Here is an 18350-nt window from a genome sequence, read left to right as displayed (position 1 = left end):
CAGATCCCTGCGTGATCAAAGCACCAAAGACGCTGACTTACTTTGATTTTTCATGCTGTATATTTGTATTTATTGTTGCAAGGTGGTTTATATAAATGTTTGCTCTGCCGCAAAACAACGAATCTCCTGACTTGTTCCTGACGATAAATTCTGATTTGTTCAACAAGAACACACAGGTGAACTAATTGTTGGTGGATCTCCGTAAGCCCTCAGTCCAAAAATCTATCCGAGTCTCAAGCCTGGTCCTCTTTTCAATTCGATCATGGTTGTTCTGTTTGCTAAAAGTTCAAGTTTATTGTTGGAGTCAGAATTAGGTTGATTGTCAGGGTTGTTTTCCAGCAGCAGTAATTGTGCATTATGGGGGTTAAATGTAAATAAATATTCAATAATTAATAATGTGCAAAGTGAGAGTCCTTAAATAAATCTCTGAGTTTGTCGATGAGGAGTCTGACGGTGGAGGGGGAGCAGCTGTTCCTGAACCTGGTGGGGGCGAGTCTTGTGGCACCGTGACCGCAGCGAGGGACAGAGCGTGTGTTGGGTAATGACGATCGCTGCTGCTCTCCGACGGCAGCGTTCCCCGCAGACATACTCGATAGTGGGGAGGGGTTTTGGCTGTGACGTCCTGGGCTGTGACCACTACCTTTTGGCACTCAGGGGTATTGATGCCTCCCCCCCCCCCCCATTCCTTCCTGTATTAAAAAACATATGGAAATGCTGGAGGAACTCGGCCAGTCTCACAGCGTCGATAGGAGGTAAAGGGATATCACCAACGTTTCGGGCTTGAGCCCTTCTTCAAGGGATAAGCAAAACGCAAGCAGGCATCTGATCAGTTTTGAGGGGATGATGGTGTAAAATGCCGAACTGCCGTTGATAAGGAGGATCCTGAGATACGTGCCTTTGCTTTGTATGGAGCCAGTAAGGTGGCATCTACCATAGGTCTGCTCCAACCCTTTATTGAGACCCATAAAGGGTGTTGATGAAGACTCCTGATGGCTAACCATTGACTGGCCATTTCTACCCATGGATGCAGTTTGACCTGCTGAGTTTCTCCCAACACTGTTAAGATCCCACAAAGAGCAGGATGTTCATGATCCAGATCTTGCTGTTCAAATGACAAATATCCTGCCTTCTGCTCATTCTCCAGGCACTATATCTCACCAGCTGCGAGGTGCGTCCTTGGCATTAACCCCCTCCAAGTCTGGAAGCACTCTATTGACAATGCCACCTAATAAGGCCACACACTACTCCCTCAGTACTGGCCCCCCCAACACTGTCTATTCTCCACTCCCTTAACACTGCCCCTCTGTTGAGGGTCCGACAAGAATTTTGGAATGGGACTGGAAGTCAGCCCTGCTGATTGAGATTGATTGACTTGGAGGATATCAGTTGTTGTACCCTATGACTCATTCAAACAAATTCATATTAAAGTTGAGTTGAGTTTTCCAAAGTTTGATATTAAACATTGTTAACATTATCATCAGTTGCTATACATTGTTACAAGCTGTTAAATGTTGTTAGGCTGTGCTGAAACTTTGTTAGACATTCAATAAAAATTGTAAGAACATCCCAGTTCCTTACACTTTCGTAGGAAAATAAGAACTAAACTAAGTATCTTTAGCCGTTAAATCTTGGCTTGAAGATGTTGCGGGGAGACCCTCAAAGAATATGTAAACAATATCTTGAAAGCCACAAACAAATTTGCTTGTAAGCATGAAATATGTTTGAACTCTTACAGTACAAACATGACGTCACATACAACCCTGAGATTCTTTTTCCTGTGAGCCAGGCAGAATTACCTCTTGTTGGTAATGCAAAAAAAATCCTGTACACATGTAAACAAAGAAACGTAAACAAATGTGCAATACAAAGAGTATTAAAAAAATCAATGAGGTGCAAAGGTAAGAGTCCTTAAATGGGTCACTGATTGAGTTTGTTGTTGAGGAGTCTGACAATGGAGGGAGAGCAGCTGTTCCTGAACCTGGAGGGGGCGAGCCTTGTGCACCCCTAGACCTCTTTCCTGATGGCAGCAGCGAGAACAGAGCATGTGCCAGGGAGGTGTGGACCTTCGATGATCGCCACTGCTCTCCAACGGCGGCAGCGTTCCCCGATGGCGGGGAGGGTTTTGCCTGCGACGTCCTGGGCTATGTCTGCCACCTCCAAGAGGAGAGCTAGAGTGTCCCTTGAAGTAATCATTAGCTGCCTTAACAAAGCTGTTGCAGGGTGGGGGATGGTGTGAAATAGCAAAAGAATCTTCTGACTGTGAAAATGCTCCTCAAAGCAGCAAAAGTTAAAAATAAATTGGTGCGATTTACGCCTCACAGTTTTAAGGACTGAAGCATCTCTCTGACATTCCAGAGACTGCTTATTACGACCTCCACATGGATCCGTTAAAGGAACTGAAACCACATCAGAGGCTCTGGAGCCTTTGATCTACCAGGTCCTGACAGTCCTGCTGGGGAAATTCCTTTTATTGCAACCAAACGCATTTCTGATTTTCTTCTCTCTCTCTCTCTCTCTGAATCAGCAGACGCAGTTATGCCTTGGTCGGGGGTGCTGGCGGGGGGAAGGTACTTCCTCTGGCAGCTCATTCCAGATAACCATTGCCCCATATGTGAAAGACTCTCAGATTCCCTTTCATAATCTCTCTCCTTTTAAACCTTCGTTCCAGATTGTGCCCAACCACCAATTGCACCCCCCCCCCACCACCTTGGCACCTACCCCCTGTGATCATAGAGGAGCTTCATTGGGTTCAGGGCACCCAATAGCCCTTCCATGGTCCTAAGAATCTCTTAAATACCCCCAATGTTCTGGCCTCCACCACCATCCCCTGCCAAGGCATTCCACTCTCTGTGTGAAAAGCCTCCCTCTGACATCTCCCCTGAACCTCCCTCCCTTCACTTTGTACAGATGTCCTCTGATATTTGCTACTCCTGCCCTGGGGCTGGGGGGAGGGTGGAAGGTACTTCTCCATTGCCTCTCAGAATCTTCTAGGCCCATCTCCCAATAGCCTGTAGCTTCTGAGCCCCTTGCTGTCCTGTAGGGTTGTCTCCTCTGCTTCTCCTTCTCAGTAGTTTGGGGTGGGGGCGGTGTTCACTCTGCCAGTCCTCTGCTCCCCTAGGGTCAGCAAGCCCACCCCGTGGTCCGCAGGCCAGCGCTGCCATTTTGGGCACAGACTCCGTAGTTTTGCAGGCCCTTTCAGAACCTCAGCTAAAGCTAATCTGGTTCCGGGGTTGGGGCTTGTACAGGGTATTTGCACTGTGGTGTTGGAGAAAGAGTTGGGGGCGTTTAGATTGGAAGAACCACTTCTCATCCCCATGCGGGAGACCTAAAGAAGCTCAACTCACTGTTCACGGGGCAGATTTGAAGCCACGTGGGAAATGGGGGACACTTTTAGATATTCAAATTCAAAGGATGAATCTGCATCTTATTGGACTATGTTTTGATGGTTTAGTGGGGCTGCTGAGAGAATGGTTAGGAATTGACCACAGCAGAGGATCGAGAGTTGCATTCCATCAGAACAGTGTTAAAATCTGAATTCTCCAGGGCAGGATCAGGCCCTTTTTGGCCCATACCACCTGGAATGGAGGTGTCAGTGCAGCAGAGGGTTGTAAACTCTGCCAGTGCATTCATCTTCACCTGATTAAGGACACCTTGGAGCAGCGTCAGCCACCAGGACCGGGGTTCAAAACCCGCACTGTCTGTAAGAAGTTTGTACGTTTTTCCCTCCCCGCCCCCCCCCCCCGCCCCTGTGTCTGCATGGGTTTTCCCCAGGGGCTCCAGTTCAAGAACGTACGGGGAGAAGGGGTGGGGTTGTAGGTCAATTGGGCGGCACAGACTCATGGGCCGAAAGGGCCTGTTACCGTGCTGTATGTCTAAATTTAAATTAAAAATTTTAAACCTACAAGAGGCGGTGCCTCAAGAAACCACTATCCTCAAGGACACCCCCACCCCCACCACCCAGGCCATGCCTTTTTCTCTCTGTTACCATCGGGAAGGGGGGGTGCTGGAGCCTGAAGACAAGAACCCAGCAGCACAAGGTCAGCTTCTTCCCCTCTGCCATCAGATTCCTGAACGGACAGTGGACCACAGATAGTTATTTGTTTTTAAAAAATCATTTATATCCAGAATTGTAATTTTTGCAGGAATAGTCCTAAAATCTGGATGCCAGAAAATTGGACCACTCAAGATCCCAGATTTCCGACAACTCTCGGCTTTTGTGTGTGCGCGTGTATGCATGCATTACATGCATGTATGTGTGCGCATACGTGCGTGTATTGCTTGTGTACATGTTCATTGAGGGCATGCATTGAGTGTGTATGCGTGTGCAATGACTGCACGTGTGTGCATTGCGTGTGCATGTGTGCATGGTGTATGTGTGATTGCATGTGTATGTGCAGACATTGTATGTGTACATGCGTGTATTGTGGGTGTACGTGTGTGCATCCTTGCATTAAATGAGCGCCACAGATATAATTGCCCGAGAACCTCGAAAATCTTTACCACCCCAATCCCCGAGCAGTCTGGATTTTAGGACTTTCACTGTAGTAATTTTACACCTTGTGCTGCTCAGTAACACTGCCGCAAAACAATAAATTTCATGACACGTGCCCGCGGAAAGCCCAACCCTCAGATTTCCTGTCCGTTTTTCTCTCATGTTAAACCTGTGCACTTGTTCCCCATTCCCTGCCTGTCTGGCTAAAAGAATGTCCTGTCTATACTCCCCCCGAGGTCCATCAGATCACCCCTCAGCTTCCTATCAACACAAGAATATCAGGAGCTGGGAGCTTGGGTCAGCCATTCGGCCCGACGAGCCTGCTCTGCCATTCAATTAAATTATGGCTGATCTGATGATTGGCTCATCACCACCCCATATCCCTTAAATTCCTCTGCTACGTAAAATATCCAACCTTTCCTTAAATATATTTAAGGTCACCTCCACTGCCTCAACAGGCAGTGAATTCCACAGAGCCCCCGGCCTCTGGGAAAAGCAGTCCCACCTCATCTCTGTCCTAAATCTACTCCCTTGGACCTCGAGGTAATGTCCCCTCATTCTGGGTCACTAATGGGAACAACTTACCGACCTTCTAATCTGACTTTTCATAATTTACACGTTCCTATAAGATCCTCTCACACTCTTCCAAATTCCAGCGAGCGTAGTCCTAGACGACTTGACCTGCCCGCACAGGCCGACTCCCCCCTCATCTCTGGTTCCAGTGGGAATAAATCGAGCCTCTCCGATAATTTCTTACGTCAACAACAAACTATTCCAGGCAACGTCCTGGTGAATTTCTTAGTTGGTTGGGAAAACCTTATCTGTCACTTCCGTCTCTTTGCAAGATGCTGTTTCCAACTAAGACACATCCTTTGAGTGCTCCTGGGAAAATCTTTAGACTATGAACTGTAGGTACCCACTGCAATATACAAATGTGCTGGAGAAACTCCGCAGGTCACTAGGATGTTGCCGGGACTTGAGGAACTGGGTTACAGGGGAAGGTTAAATAGGTTAAGACTTTATCCCCTGGAACGTGGAAGAACGAGGGGAGATATGATAGAGGCATACAAAATTATTGAGGCAAATGCTTTTCCCACTTGAGGTTGGGTGAAACCAGGAGGAGAGGGCACGGGTGAAAGGGGAGAAGTTGAGGGGGAACTTCTTGGCCTAGAGGGCGGTGGGAGTGTGAACCGAGCTGCCAGCCAAGGCGGTGAATGCGGGCTCAATTTTAACGTTTAAGAAGAATTTGCGCAGGTATGTGGATGGGAAGGGAATGGAGGGAGACGGCACAGATACAGGTCAGTGGAATGAGGCAGAATAATAGTTCAGCATAGACTAGATGGACAGAAGGGCTGTAATATCCTATGGTTGAATGGTCAGGCAGTGTCCATGGGAAGTAAAGAGGTGACTCTGCCTGGAGCGACTAATTTAGTAGGAGTCCATTTCGGGTGATCATTTTTATGAATATTAGATATGCTCAATAGCAAGGAGAACCTTAGCAGGTCAAACACCGAACTTTATATTTATAGCAAAGATAAAGATACAGAATCAAAGTTTCGGGCTTGAGCCCTTCATCAAAGTACCACATTTGGAGCATTGTGTTCAGTTCTGGCCGCCTCATTACAGGAAGGATGTGGAAGCTGTGGAGAGGGTGCAGAGCAGATTCACCAAGACGTTGCCTGGATTGGAGAACACGTCTTATGAAGCAAGGTTAGCAGAGCTGGGACTTTCGTCTTTGGAGCGAAGTAAAGATGAGAGATGACTTAATGGAAGTCAACAAGATTATGTGACAGTCAGTGCCTTTTTCCTGGGGTGATAGTAGCCAACACCAGAGGACGTTTGTACAAGGTGAGGGGAGGAGAGTTTAGGGGAGACATCAGGGGCAAGTTTTTTTTTTGAACACCGAGAGTTGTGGGTGCCTGGAATGCCTTGCCTGGGATAATGGTGGAGGCTGGGACACTTCATACAGACAAGTATATGGATGCGGGAAAATTAAATGGTTATTAGTGTGAGGGTGGGGAAGGTTTAGATTGTTCGGTAGTTATAGATGGGTCGGGACTACATTGTGGGCTGAAGGGCCTGTACTGTGCTGAATGAAGTTATGGTTGTAACAGGATTGATTAAGCAGAGGAGCAGTGGTGTTAATGCCCACCATGTTCCCTCAGCTTTCTTGGCTCATGGTCGCTGTCTCTTCACTTTCTTTCCTCTCCAATCACTCAGTGTCATTCAGTTCTCTCATCCCAACTCTCTCTTCTGTCTCTGTCGCTCTTATCCATCCATCTCTCTCTCTCACCTGTCTCTCTCTTTCTCTCATCTATCTCTCTCGCTCTCATCTGTCTCTCTCTCTCGCTCTCTCTCTCAGCCTCACATATACTATTCTGTCATTCTCCTGCTTTTTCTCTCTCTCTCTCTAGCTTGCCCTTTCACTCCTCATTCCCTCATTGCTTGTCCTTTCTTCCCCCCCCCCCAACCCGTGACCTTTGACTGAGGCTAATTGCACCTCTTGGCTGAAGGCAACCCAGGGCAGGAGGCCCAAATGTAGGGGGTGGGGGAGGGTAAGCACCTTCACAGGGAGCCAGCGGTCTGGCCGAGCTCTACAGTCCTCCCCTGATTTACGAGGGGCGGAACTGCCGAGAGGCCCCCGCCCCCACTCCACTGATTACTCCCAGTGGCAGGTCTTCAGTGCGGGAGAAGGGAGGAACCTCTGCCAGCAAGTGAAGGCGTCTTACAGTGAAAATCGCTGACAGCTTCTGGAGTCAGGCAGACTGAAGCAGAGCATATCCTGGCACAAAACACATGGTGTTGAACCACCGCTGCATCCAAAGTTGAGGCAGCCTCCTTTCATTTCTCTCCAAGGTCTTCCCAGAGCCATCGGTCATTTTCTCCCCCCTGCCCCCGGACACTTTTTCTATTGACCTCTTGAAACTTTGGAATCACTGCCTGGCTACCAATTCTTGGACCTACAAGGAGGATCTCAGCTGGACTTATTAATTTGGCCTTCACCTGACCACAGGTGCAAGTTGCCATCACTGACCCTACAATGAGAGATTCTTATATCCTCAAAGTTCCGATTTATTGCCTAGAGGACAGACATGACATCATGTTCAACCTTTCCCTCCTGGCCAGGCTGAATAACCACTAATTGGTTGTGTAAAAAAAAACTACTCAACGTACACATGTAAACAAACTTACTGCAATACAGAGAGAAAAACTATCAATAAGGTGTAAGACTCCTTAAACGAGTCCCTGATTGAGTTTGTCAGTGAGGAGTCTGATGGTGGAAGGGGGAGCAGCTGTTCTTGAGCCTGTTGGGTGTGAGTCTTGTTCTTGTGGCACAGAGACCTCTTTCCTGATGGTGGCAGTGAGAACAGAGCTCGCATCGGGCGGTGTGGATCCTCGACGATTGCTGCCGCCCTCCGACGGCAGTGTTCCCTGTCAATGTTTTCGACGTTGGAGAGGGTTTTTACCAGTGACATCCTGGGCTATGTCCTTTTTTGCAAAGCTTTCCTCTCAAGGGTGGGGGAGGGGTTATTGTGGTTCCCAGTGATGCAGCTGGTCAGCACACTTTCAACCACACATCTGTAGAACTTTTGCCATGGTTTCTGATGTCGTCCCCAACTTCCTGAGGAAATCGAGGCACTGATGTGCTTTCTTCACCATGTCATTAGCGTGTTGGGTTTAGAAAGGATCCTCCGAGATGGCGACTCCCAAGAACTTAAACCTTCCCAAGGCCCCTTATGTATATGGCAGAATTCTTTACAGTGTGGAAGAACAGATGGACCTTGGGGTTCAATCCATGGATCTCTCAAAGTTGCTGTGCAGATGGATAGGCTAATTAAGAAGGCTTATGGGATTCATTAGTCGGGGGATTAAGTTCTAGAGTCGTGAGGTCATGTTGCAGCTCCATAAAACTCTAGTTCGACCAAATATTGTGTTCAGTTCTGGTTGCCTCATTACAGGAAGGATGTGAAAGGTGTGGAGAGGAGGCAGATGAGATTTACCAGGATGTTGCCTGGATTGGAGAACACGTTTTATAAGGCAAGGTTTAGCAGAGCTGGGACTTTTCTCTTTGGAGCGTAGAAGGACGAGTGGAGACTTAATAGTGGTCTACAAGATTCTGAGAGGCAGAGACAGGGTGGACGGCCAACGCCTTTTTCCTGGGGTGGGAGTAGCAAGCAGTAGAGGATGTCTGTACAAGGTGAGGGGAGGAAAGTTTCAGGGAGAAGTCAGGGCTATGTTATTTTTATGCAAAGAGCGGTGGGGGCCTGGAATGCACTGTCAGTGATGGAGGTAGAGGTGGTACAATGGTACTCTTGCATGGATGCAAAAAAAAAGAGGGGTTCTGGTTGTGAGGGAGGGAGGGGTTAGATCGTTGAGTAGATTTGCATATGCCGGCACAACATAGTGGGCCGAAAGGCCAAAAACGTCCCAGGCAAAACCCTCGCCACCATCGAGAACATCCACAGGGAGTGCTGCCATCGGATAGCAGCAGCAATCTTCAAGGATTCACACCACCTGGCATACGATCTGTTCTCGCTGCTACTGTCAGGAAAGGTGTATCGGTGCCACAAGATTTGCATCACCAGGTTCAGGAACAGCTGCTCCCTCTCCACCGTCAGACCCCTCAATGACAAACTCAATCAGGGCTTGTTTAAGGACTTTTACTTCGCACATTATTTATTACTGAAAATTTATTTTCTGTATTGCACAGTTTGTTGTAATTCCTTGTTTACATTTCTGTTGTGAGTACAGTTTTTTTTACTCTACACTCACTGGGAGATTGCTTTGTTGAGCACCTCGGCTCTGTCCGCCGCAGTAGTGTGGATCTCCCAGTGGCCACCTATTTCAATTCCCCGTCCCATACCCTTGCTGACATGACTACCCGCGGTGTCGTGCGCTGCCAGACTGAGACCAACCGCCAATTGGAGGAAGAACACCTCCTCTCCAACCGGATGACATTAACGTCGACTTTTCCAGTTCCCCCCCCCACCTTATCCCAATGTCTCCTTTTCTCTCTCTTCCCCCCCTCTCTCTCTTTTCCCCCCAGCCCTACATTCACAGAGCTACCCTCCCTCCCCCATTCTATCCCCACCATTCCTTTCTCCTGCCCTCCTGTCGACATCCAATGGATGTTGGTAATGTATCTTTTACCTCCTATGGACGGGGTAAGACCGGCTGAGATCCTCCAGCATCTCTGTGTTTATTTATAAGGACTTTTAAAGCAGACATGCTTTCACCGTGATTGCTTCTTCAGCTTGCAATTACACCCATTAGGAAAATGTAACTGTTAACGGTAAATATGTTTGATACAGAAGATGTTCATGCACTTCCTGTCAAATCTGGCATTTCCTGCCAGCTTTTAATTTTGTACAGATTTAATTATTATCTATTTTTTGTCTTGTTTTAATTGAATTATCCTCTTTGCTTTTTTTTGTTTGAGTGGGTAAGAATTTCAATGCATATGTATTATATATACAGGTACTCCCCGCCTTGTGTCCATCCGCACATATGACCAAATTTTAATTTAAAAAAAATATATCTATATAGATATAGATATATATCTATATAGATATATATCAGATAAAATACAAAATTTATGCGGTTTATGTTTGTATTTGACAAACTATAACAGGGATACAGGGCAGGTAAGAGCCAAAATATGCGCACTTACCTTGTTATTCAGTGTCCCGGGGTCTGTTGGCTGGGCGCAGCCATCTTGCTTCCTGTGCGCAAGCCTTTGGTTGGTGCATGCACGGTGAGCTCGCGCATTGGAGTTTGGTTGGCGCGCGTGCGAGAGTTCAGGGTGCGAATTCAATACAGTCAGGGAGCCCAACTCTCACACCTGTGGCAATCAAAGTCCCACCGTGCACAGCGCTGCGCTAACTTTGCCCCAACTGGTCTCCGCTGACCAAGCTCATCCTATCTTCCCGCGTTCGATCCAAATCCCTCCTCACCTGTCCGACCCATGACTTCTTCTCTTTTGAATGTTCCCGTTGTACCTGTGTCAACCACTTTTTCTGGAAGTTGTTCCGCATTCTCACCACCCTCTGTGTGACAGAGATCCTGTTCCAGTCCCCTTTAAATCTTTCTCCTCTCACTTTCAAGCTATGCCCTCTCGTTTTAGTTTCTCAAACCCTGGGAGAAGTGCAATGACCTGTGCCCCTCATGCTTTTAGAAACCTCAACATCAGCAGGACCAGGAACGACCACTCTCCACTACATATCAACAACTCTGTACTGGAGAGCACCAAGTTCCTTGGAGTTCACTTAACTAGTGACCTGTCATAGACACTCAACATCTCCTCACTTGTCAGGAAGGCGCAACAGCAACTGCACTTTCTGAGAAGACTGAAGTGGGTGAGGCTACCGGCCACCATCACGCCAACTTTCTACAGGAGCTCTATCGAGAGCGTCACTGTGTGCGTACGGTTGCTACAGAGAAATGGATCTGAGGTCAATCCACAGGACCATTGGAGCGGCAGAGAAGATCACTGGAGTCTCCTTCCTCCCCCACCCCCATCGACGTGATCTACTGGGATCGTTGTCTGAACAGGGCACACAAAACTGTTGAGGACCCCTTCCACCCCACATCTTTCAGCTGCTCCCGTCGGGGAAGAGATACATGAGGATCAGAGCCAGCACCACCAGGCTGAGGAAAAGCTTCTTCCCATGGGGAGTGAGAATGCGGAACGACCAAAGGAACTGCTCACACTGACCACCCGAGACACTCGTATTCACTAAATAATATTTATTTATTGATATAGATGAATACTTGTCCTGTGTACGTATTGTTTGTCTATATGTGTGTTATGTCTGGATGTGTGTCTGCGTGTTTTGTACTGAGGACCAGAGATCGCAGTTTTGTCGGGTTGGACTTGTACAATCAGATGACGATAAACTTGACTTGAAGATCTTGTGGGGTCGAGGGAGAAGTGACCCAGCCTCTCTTTATAAATCAAGCCAACCAGAACATTCTGCATCCTATCCTGGTTAGTGATATCTGTTCTGTAGCTGGGTGGACAGAATTGGCCGCAGTAGATTCCAGATTTATTGTCAGAGAACGTAAACGACATCACATACAATCCTGAGATTCTTTTTCCTGTAACCAGGGAGAATTACCACTTATTGGTAGTGCAAACAAAAACTGTACTCAACCTCCACATGTAAACTGATAACAAATGTAAACAAACTGACTGTACAATACAGAGATTTAAAAAAATTCAAAGTGTCAGAGTCCCAGATTGAGTTTGTCGTTGAGGAGTCTGATAGAGGAGGGGTAGCAGCTGTTCCTGAACCAGGTGGTGCGAATCTTGTGTGTTGAGTATGTGTATGAGTTGGCCAGGTGTTCTGGCTCTACATCAGGTGGATGGAGAATTTTCTGTGTCCAGAGCCAACGCATCTCGACACAGCCTGACGTAGATGGAGGGTTGTTGCTTTAGTGAAATCTTACCATGTCGGGGTCCGCACAACGTTTAGAGGTCACATGTCCCCTGGCACCAAACAGCCCATGATCATGCAAGGAGCTTGCCATATACATTTGGGAAAACAAATTTGATGTACAGCCATGGTAACAGGCCCTTCCGGCCCACGAGCCCATGTCACCCAAGTACATCCTATGACTTCACCCTCCAACCGGATGGCATTAACATTGACTTCTCTGGTTTATGTTGAACACTCCCCCCCCCCCCCCACCACTTCTTCCCCTGTCTCCTTTCCTCTAGTTCTGTCCCTTGCTCTCTCTTTCCTCTCTACCCACTGTCTCCTTTCACAGAGACAAAATCACTTCTCTCCTCTCCTCTGATCACATCCAATTAACACATTTTGTTGCTCTGGACTCTCCCACCTCCCTTCCCATTCTTCCCCCGTTTCTCTCCCCGACCTTCTTGTTACACCTTGAGGAAGGGCTCAGGCCCGAAATGTCAGTAATACATCTTTACCTCCTACGGATGCTGCGAGTCCGGACGAGCTCCTCCAGCATTTATTGTGTGTTTTTACCCACCAATGCCCGGTACATTTATGGAGGGTGGGGAGGAAATCAGAGCACCTGGGGAAACCCTTGCAGACACGGGAGAGAATGTACAAACTCCTCACACACAGTGCCAGATTGGAACCTGGGTGGCTGGCGCTGTAATGGCATTTCGCTAACTGTACCACTCGTTTGGTTGGTGTGGTAAATCTGATTTTTGTTGTTTGGTTACCCACAGGTGTATGCCCAGACACAGAATTCCGATGAGTACAGAGAGAATTCCAGCTTTCCATCCCCCAAAGCACCTGGCACCATGTTCTCCAGTTCTTTCCTACTGCCAGGTAAGGCTGATCAGGGACTTCGCATCAAAAGGGCGGGTTTGCCGTGTGTGTGTGTGTGTGTGTGTGTGTGTGTGTGTGTGTGTGTGTGTGTGTGTGTGTGTGTGTGTGTGTGTGTGTGTGTGTGTGTGTGTGTGTGTGTGTGGCGGGTTTGCCGTGTGTGTGTGTAAGGGCGGGTTTGCCGTGTGTGTGTAAGGGCGGGTTTGCCGTGTGTGTGTGTAAGGGCGGGTTTGCCGTGTGTGTGTGTAAGGGCGGGTTTGCCGTGTTTGTGTGTGTGTAAGGGCGGGTTTGCCGTATGTGTGTGTGTCTGTCTGTGCGTGTGCGCGCGTGCGAGAGTCATTGTGTGTCTGTCTGCTGTGTGAGTGTGTATGTTGGAGTCTGTGAATGTCTGTGTGTGAGAAAGAGTGTGCGTGCATGTGTGTATGGGGGTGTGTGTGAGGATGTGTGCATTTGTGTGTGAGGGTGTGTGATTGTGCATGGGTATATGTATGTGGCAGTGTGTGCGAGAGTGGGCGCGTGTGCGAGAGTGGGCGCGTGTGCGAGAGTGGGCGCGTGTGCGAGAGTGGGCGCGTGCGAGAGTGGGCGCGTGCGAGAGTGGGCGCGTGCGAGAGTGGGCGCGTGCGAGAGTGGGCGCGTGCGAGAGGGCGCGTGCGAGAGTGGGCGCGTGCGAGAGTGGGCGCGTGCGAGAGTGGGCGCGTGCGAGAGTGGGCGCGTGCGAGAGTGAGGGCGCGAGAGAGAGGGCGCGCGCGAGAGGGGGCGCGCGAGAGAGAGTGTGTGTGAGTATGTGTGTGAGTTGGCCAGGTGTTCTGGCTCCAGGAGATCCCTTCAGTGGGATATATTGCCTGAAAGGATGGAAGAAGCTGATGAATTTCCTTAAGAACCAGAATCGGGGAGAATAGTTTGCGGTGCTGTGAGGCGCGTGTGGGGAGGAGCTACATTGAATGCGCCCGCAGAAGCAAAATGGTCAGTGCCCACTCTGACCTCCGGATGATTCATTTGCAAGAGTGAGATTCCCGTGATCTGCTGGGATTTGTTGGAAATGTTCTTCCTTTTGTCTCTGCTACCTTGCTTTTCCCCCCAGATGGACACCACAATGCATCAGAGGTGTGGAGTCCGTCGGGTGGGATCGGCCAAGCCAACTACGGGGCAGTCACGGCTGGGACCACGCCTCACATGAGCCAGGTGAACGGCTACAGCAACCTTCACCCTCACGAGCGCCTGGTGAGTCAGAGGGCATGTAGCGCGGAGAAAAGGCCCTTCGGCCCATCAACTGGCTTCCAGGGAAGGAAAGAACGATGGGTGCTCCCAGCCCTTGCTCTGGTATTTTTATAGAGGGCAGCGGCGCCCCTCCCCCTCCCCACCACCCCTCCTACTTTCACAACCCCCAAGCCCTGAATCACGTGAGATTTGCAACAAATTTTCTGCCTTTGTCTCTCACACCAACGTCAGTATAGTTAAACCCCTGGTATCTGCCACCTTTGGGGATTGGAAGATGCCAGATAGTGAATTTTCCGGTTGCTTGAAACTTGCAATTCCCAACTAAAAACTATCCGCTGCCTCCACTGATTCCGTAATGACCCATCCTGGCGTGCGAGTGGTAGATTGGCGAACTAACGGAGAGGCGTGCCAATTTTAAACACGCATTTTTCACCTGCTATTTTATTCTTATTTATTTTAATTTTTATTTCATTTTCCTCAATTTATTTTGCCGGTTGCTTGAATTCCGGACACCAGGGAGTTTTTACTGTGCATCGTTTCTTATGGTGGAAGAGTGTGGATCCACAGCATAGCCTCAGAAGACAAAATATCCCTATAGAACAGAGATGAAGCTGAATTTCTATCCCCAGAGGAGATGGAATCTGTGGAATGTGTTGGTGCAGACCGAGGGCTAGTTATTGTTATCATTCAATTGTACAAGTGCAACCTGACGAAACAGCGATCTCTGGTCCTCGGTGCAAAACACGCAGACGCACAACCACACGTGCAGACAAACAATACACATACAGGACAAATATTTCATCTATAAAGTAAATAAATATTGTTTTGTGATTATGAGAGTCTCGGAGGGTTAGGGTGAGCAGCCTCTTTGGTCATTCTGCATTCTCGCTGCCTGTGGGAAGAAGCTGTTCCTCAGCCTGGTGGTGCTGGCTCTGATCCTCCTGCATCTCTTCCCCAATGGCAGCAGATGCTATGTGCGGGGTGGAAGGAGGTCCTCAATGATTTTGTGCGCCCTGTTCAGACAACGATCCCAGTGGATCACGTCGATGGCGTAAAGGATCTTGACCCCTTTTACACAGAGGTCCCAGTAAAGTGGCGTGTCAACAACATGTGTTTAAAGCTGGGTCAGCTCGGAGCATTCACACTTAACCAAGAAAAGCAGGGTCAGTGCGACCTATTACACAGGGACCGGCATCCCGGTGCAAAAGGAGGCAGGACCTTCAGCGTCCCGGGAAAGCTTTTTACACAGGAGCCGATGCGAAACGCATTAGCTCTGATACTACTGGCGGAGTAATTACCCAGGATGAAAATGACCCCTCCCATCCTGGTTTTGTCGCATTCACGCTGGTAAGTGAAGCAGTTAAAAGGTGGTTAATTGCCGTGTTTCAAGGGCAGTGCGAAAGGTCCTGTGGATCGACCTCTGATCCATTTCTCTGCAGTGACCATACCTCACTGTGATGCAGCTGGCCAGGGCGCTCTTGATAGAGCTCCTGTAGAAGGTCGATACGACGGTGGCCGATGGCCTTGCCCGATCCAGTCATCTCAGGAAGGGCAGTCAAGTGTGTTGGAGTAGATCAAGTTCAGGGCGGTAGTGTAAACTGTACGGAAACTGTGCTTGAGAGAAAGATGTGAATACAAAGGAGAGAATTGTGAACAGAAACAGAAATTTAAACAAACTGACTGTGCAAATTCAGTAAATGATAAATATTCAGCGATCACGTGTGAATTGAGAGTCCTTAAATGAGCGTCTGATTGAGTCTGTTTAGGAGCTGATGGTAGAGGGTGGGCAGAGGTGAGAATTTTAATTAATGAAGGAAAGTTTATGGGGAGAAGGCAAGAGAATGGAGTTTAAAGGATAGTAAATCAGCAGTGATGTGATGGCAGGGTAGACCCGATGGGCTGAAAGGGCTTCTTCCACTCTCATTAGAAACAGGAGCAGAAGCCAGCCATTCGGCCCATCACTCTTTAATCCTGAGGCAATCCATTCTCCCACTCAGACTCACTGCCTGGCCTTTTCCCCATAACCATTGCTGTCCTGTGGGTCTAAATGGTGCTCAACGGCCAATCTTGCACTGTCCCTTAGGATGTGATGTTAAACAGCACCTGCTATTTAGTATGGGCTCCCCTCCCCACCCGACCAGATGGCATTCATGTCAGCTTCTCCAGTTTACGTTAGCCCGCTCCCCTCATCTCGTTCCCCTTCCCTGTATCTCCCTTTCTCCAGTTCCCTTCTCCTTGTCTCTCTCTCCCCATCGCTCTATCTCCCTTCCTCCAGCACCCTTCCCTGTCTCTCTCTCTCCTTTCCTCAAACCCCCTCCCCCCTCTCTCTCCATCCCTCTATCTCCTTTCCTTCAGCCACCTCTCGCCCTCTCTCTCCATCCCTCTATCTCCTTTCCTTCAGCCACCTCTCGCCCTCTCTCTCCATCCCTCTATCTCCTTTCCTTCAGCCACCTCTCGCCCTCTCTCTCCATCCCTCTATCTCCCTTCCTCCAGCCCCCCCGTCTTTTTCACCCTTTCTCCATCCCTCTATCTCTCTTCCTCCAGCTCGAATTCTCACCTTTCCTCTCCTGCCCTCCTACCCATGTCTTTCCCATTGCCCCCGTGCTCCTCCCCTTACCCCATCTTCCCCCCCACCTTTTAGGTCAGGTGCCGGGCCTACCTTGAAGAAGGGTTCAGGCCCAAAACGTCATAGATATATCTTTACTTCATTAGGGACGCTGAGAGACAGGCCGAGTTCCTCCAGCATCTCTGTGTTTATGCTTAATGTTAAACAGGGATCTTTTTAATTCCAATGCCCCTTGTGTCCTTGTATATTTAGTTTATTTGTATAATATGGGCGATGGTCAATTATATTTTCAGAGCTTTTCAAGTCATTTCAATTCTGCACCCCACTCCCGCATGGACCTGTCTTTCCAGGGCCTCGTGCACCGTCAAACCCAGACCACCCATAAACTGAGGAGCAATACTGGGCCCTCTCCATCCAGACGGCATTGACATCGAATTCTCCAGTGTCTGGTAGCTCACTCTCCGTTCTTCCTCCCTTCCCCATCCCTCTCCGCCTGCTATCCACCCCCTTCCCTCTCCAGCCACAGGGCCTACCCCCCCCCACCTCCCTTATCCACCTATCGCCTGTGGGACTGTGCACCTCCCCGCCCCCCCACCGTTTGGTTCAGACACCTGTCTACATTTTGCTCACACCTCGATCAAGGGCTCAAGCCCGAAATTTATCGTGATCTTTGTTGTACGAGTTTCCCCAGAGACCGTGTTTTGACTTCGATCTCAAGACTTTCGTGATTTACCCCTGTCTGCTGTGGAACTGCGCGAAGTCTCCTCGAGGGTGGCCGACCTGGAAAAAGTTCTCCTTTGCTCTTCAAAGGGAACCTGGGGTTCTCTCTCCCTGCTCCCCTTCTGTAATCCCGGCTGTTCTCGAGCTCTATGCCTGTGTACTCACCCAGACTTGATCCGCCCATTACCTCCTGCTTCTGTGCTCCTTTTGCTTCCTCCACCCCCCAACACCATTTTATTCAGGCACCAGTCCACATTTTTCTCAACCCTCGATGAAGGCCTCAAGCCTGAAACGTTGGTTCTGTATATAAAGTGAGGATTAGCGTTGTGTTTTAACTTGTGTCCACAGACTTTCGTGTTTCACTCATATTTTCTGAGCGGTGTTTAACGTCATGTGGACCGGGGCGGCCAGCTGACTGGGTGCTGACTAACTCTGCTCCTGTCCTCTTTTTTTTCCCCTGTCAGCCCTACACTCCTGCCGAAGTGAACGCCTCCCTTCCGCCCGTGGCCAGCTTCCACCGCAGCACCACAAGCTCGTCCCCGTTCACCACGTCCTCGCATACGCCGCCTCTCAATGGCTCGGAGAGCTTGATGGGTAAGTCCCGACACGCCGCCGTGGATTGCGGGCGACACGATCGTTTGGCCGGGCTGGGTTTCCATTGACTGAGGCGTTCCCCTTTGCCGTTGCAGGGAGCAGAGGGACGACGGCTGGAGGCTCGCAGACTGGGGACGCTCTGGGCAAGGCTCTGGCATCGGTAGGTCGCTGTGGTAATTCATTGCAATGCCATCCAGATACGTTCAAAAGTTCCTTTTATAGTCACGTAATGATACATTAAAATGTAACCTGCAGGTAGAATCAGAATTTATGGTCGTGAACAAGTCATGAAATTTGATGTTTGTAGCAGCATCTTAGTGTAAACATTCATATTATAACCATCTTACGACATTACTGTAAAAATAATAGTGCACGAAAAGTAAGGCAGTGTCTTTGGTTCATTGATCATTCAGGCATCTGATGGCAGCAGGGAAGAAGCTGTCCTCGTGCTTGTCTT

General features: G+C 49.0%; 1 protein-coding gene across 3 annotated transcripts in view; it reads left to right on the top strand.

The window, feature by feature from the left end:
* LOC138764357 (transcription factor 12-like) overlaps window positions 1-18350 on the top strand; it is a 117928-nt gene that overhangs the window by 29157 nt on the left and 70421 nt on the right. For all 3 annotated transcript variants that reach the window (XM_069940180.1, XM_069940179.1, XM_069940181.1), the window contains exons 2-5: window positions 12696-12798; window positions 13877-14016; window positions 17764-17893; window positions 17989-18053. In XM_069940180.1, coding sequence (XP_069796281.1) covers window positions 12696-12798; window positions 13877-14016; window positions 17764-17893; window positions 17989-18053 — 438 coding nt within the window. The remainder of the gene's footprint in view (window positions 1-12695; window positions 12799-13876; window positions 14017-17763; window positions 17894-17988; window positions 18054-18350) is intronic.

This window comes from Narcine bancroftii, chromosome 5 (genome assembly GCF_036971445.1).
Source record: "Narcine bancroftii isolate sNarBan1 chromosome 5, sNarBan1.hap1, whole genome shotgun sequence".
NCBI classification, from domain to species: domain Eukaryota; kingdom Metazoa; phylum Chordata; class Chondrichthyes; order Torpediniformes; family Narcinidae; genus Narcine; species Narcine bancroftii.
This window is presented reverse-complemented; position numbering and strand designations above follow the sequence as displayed.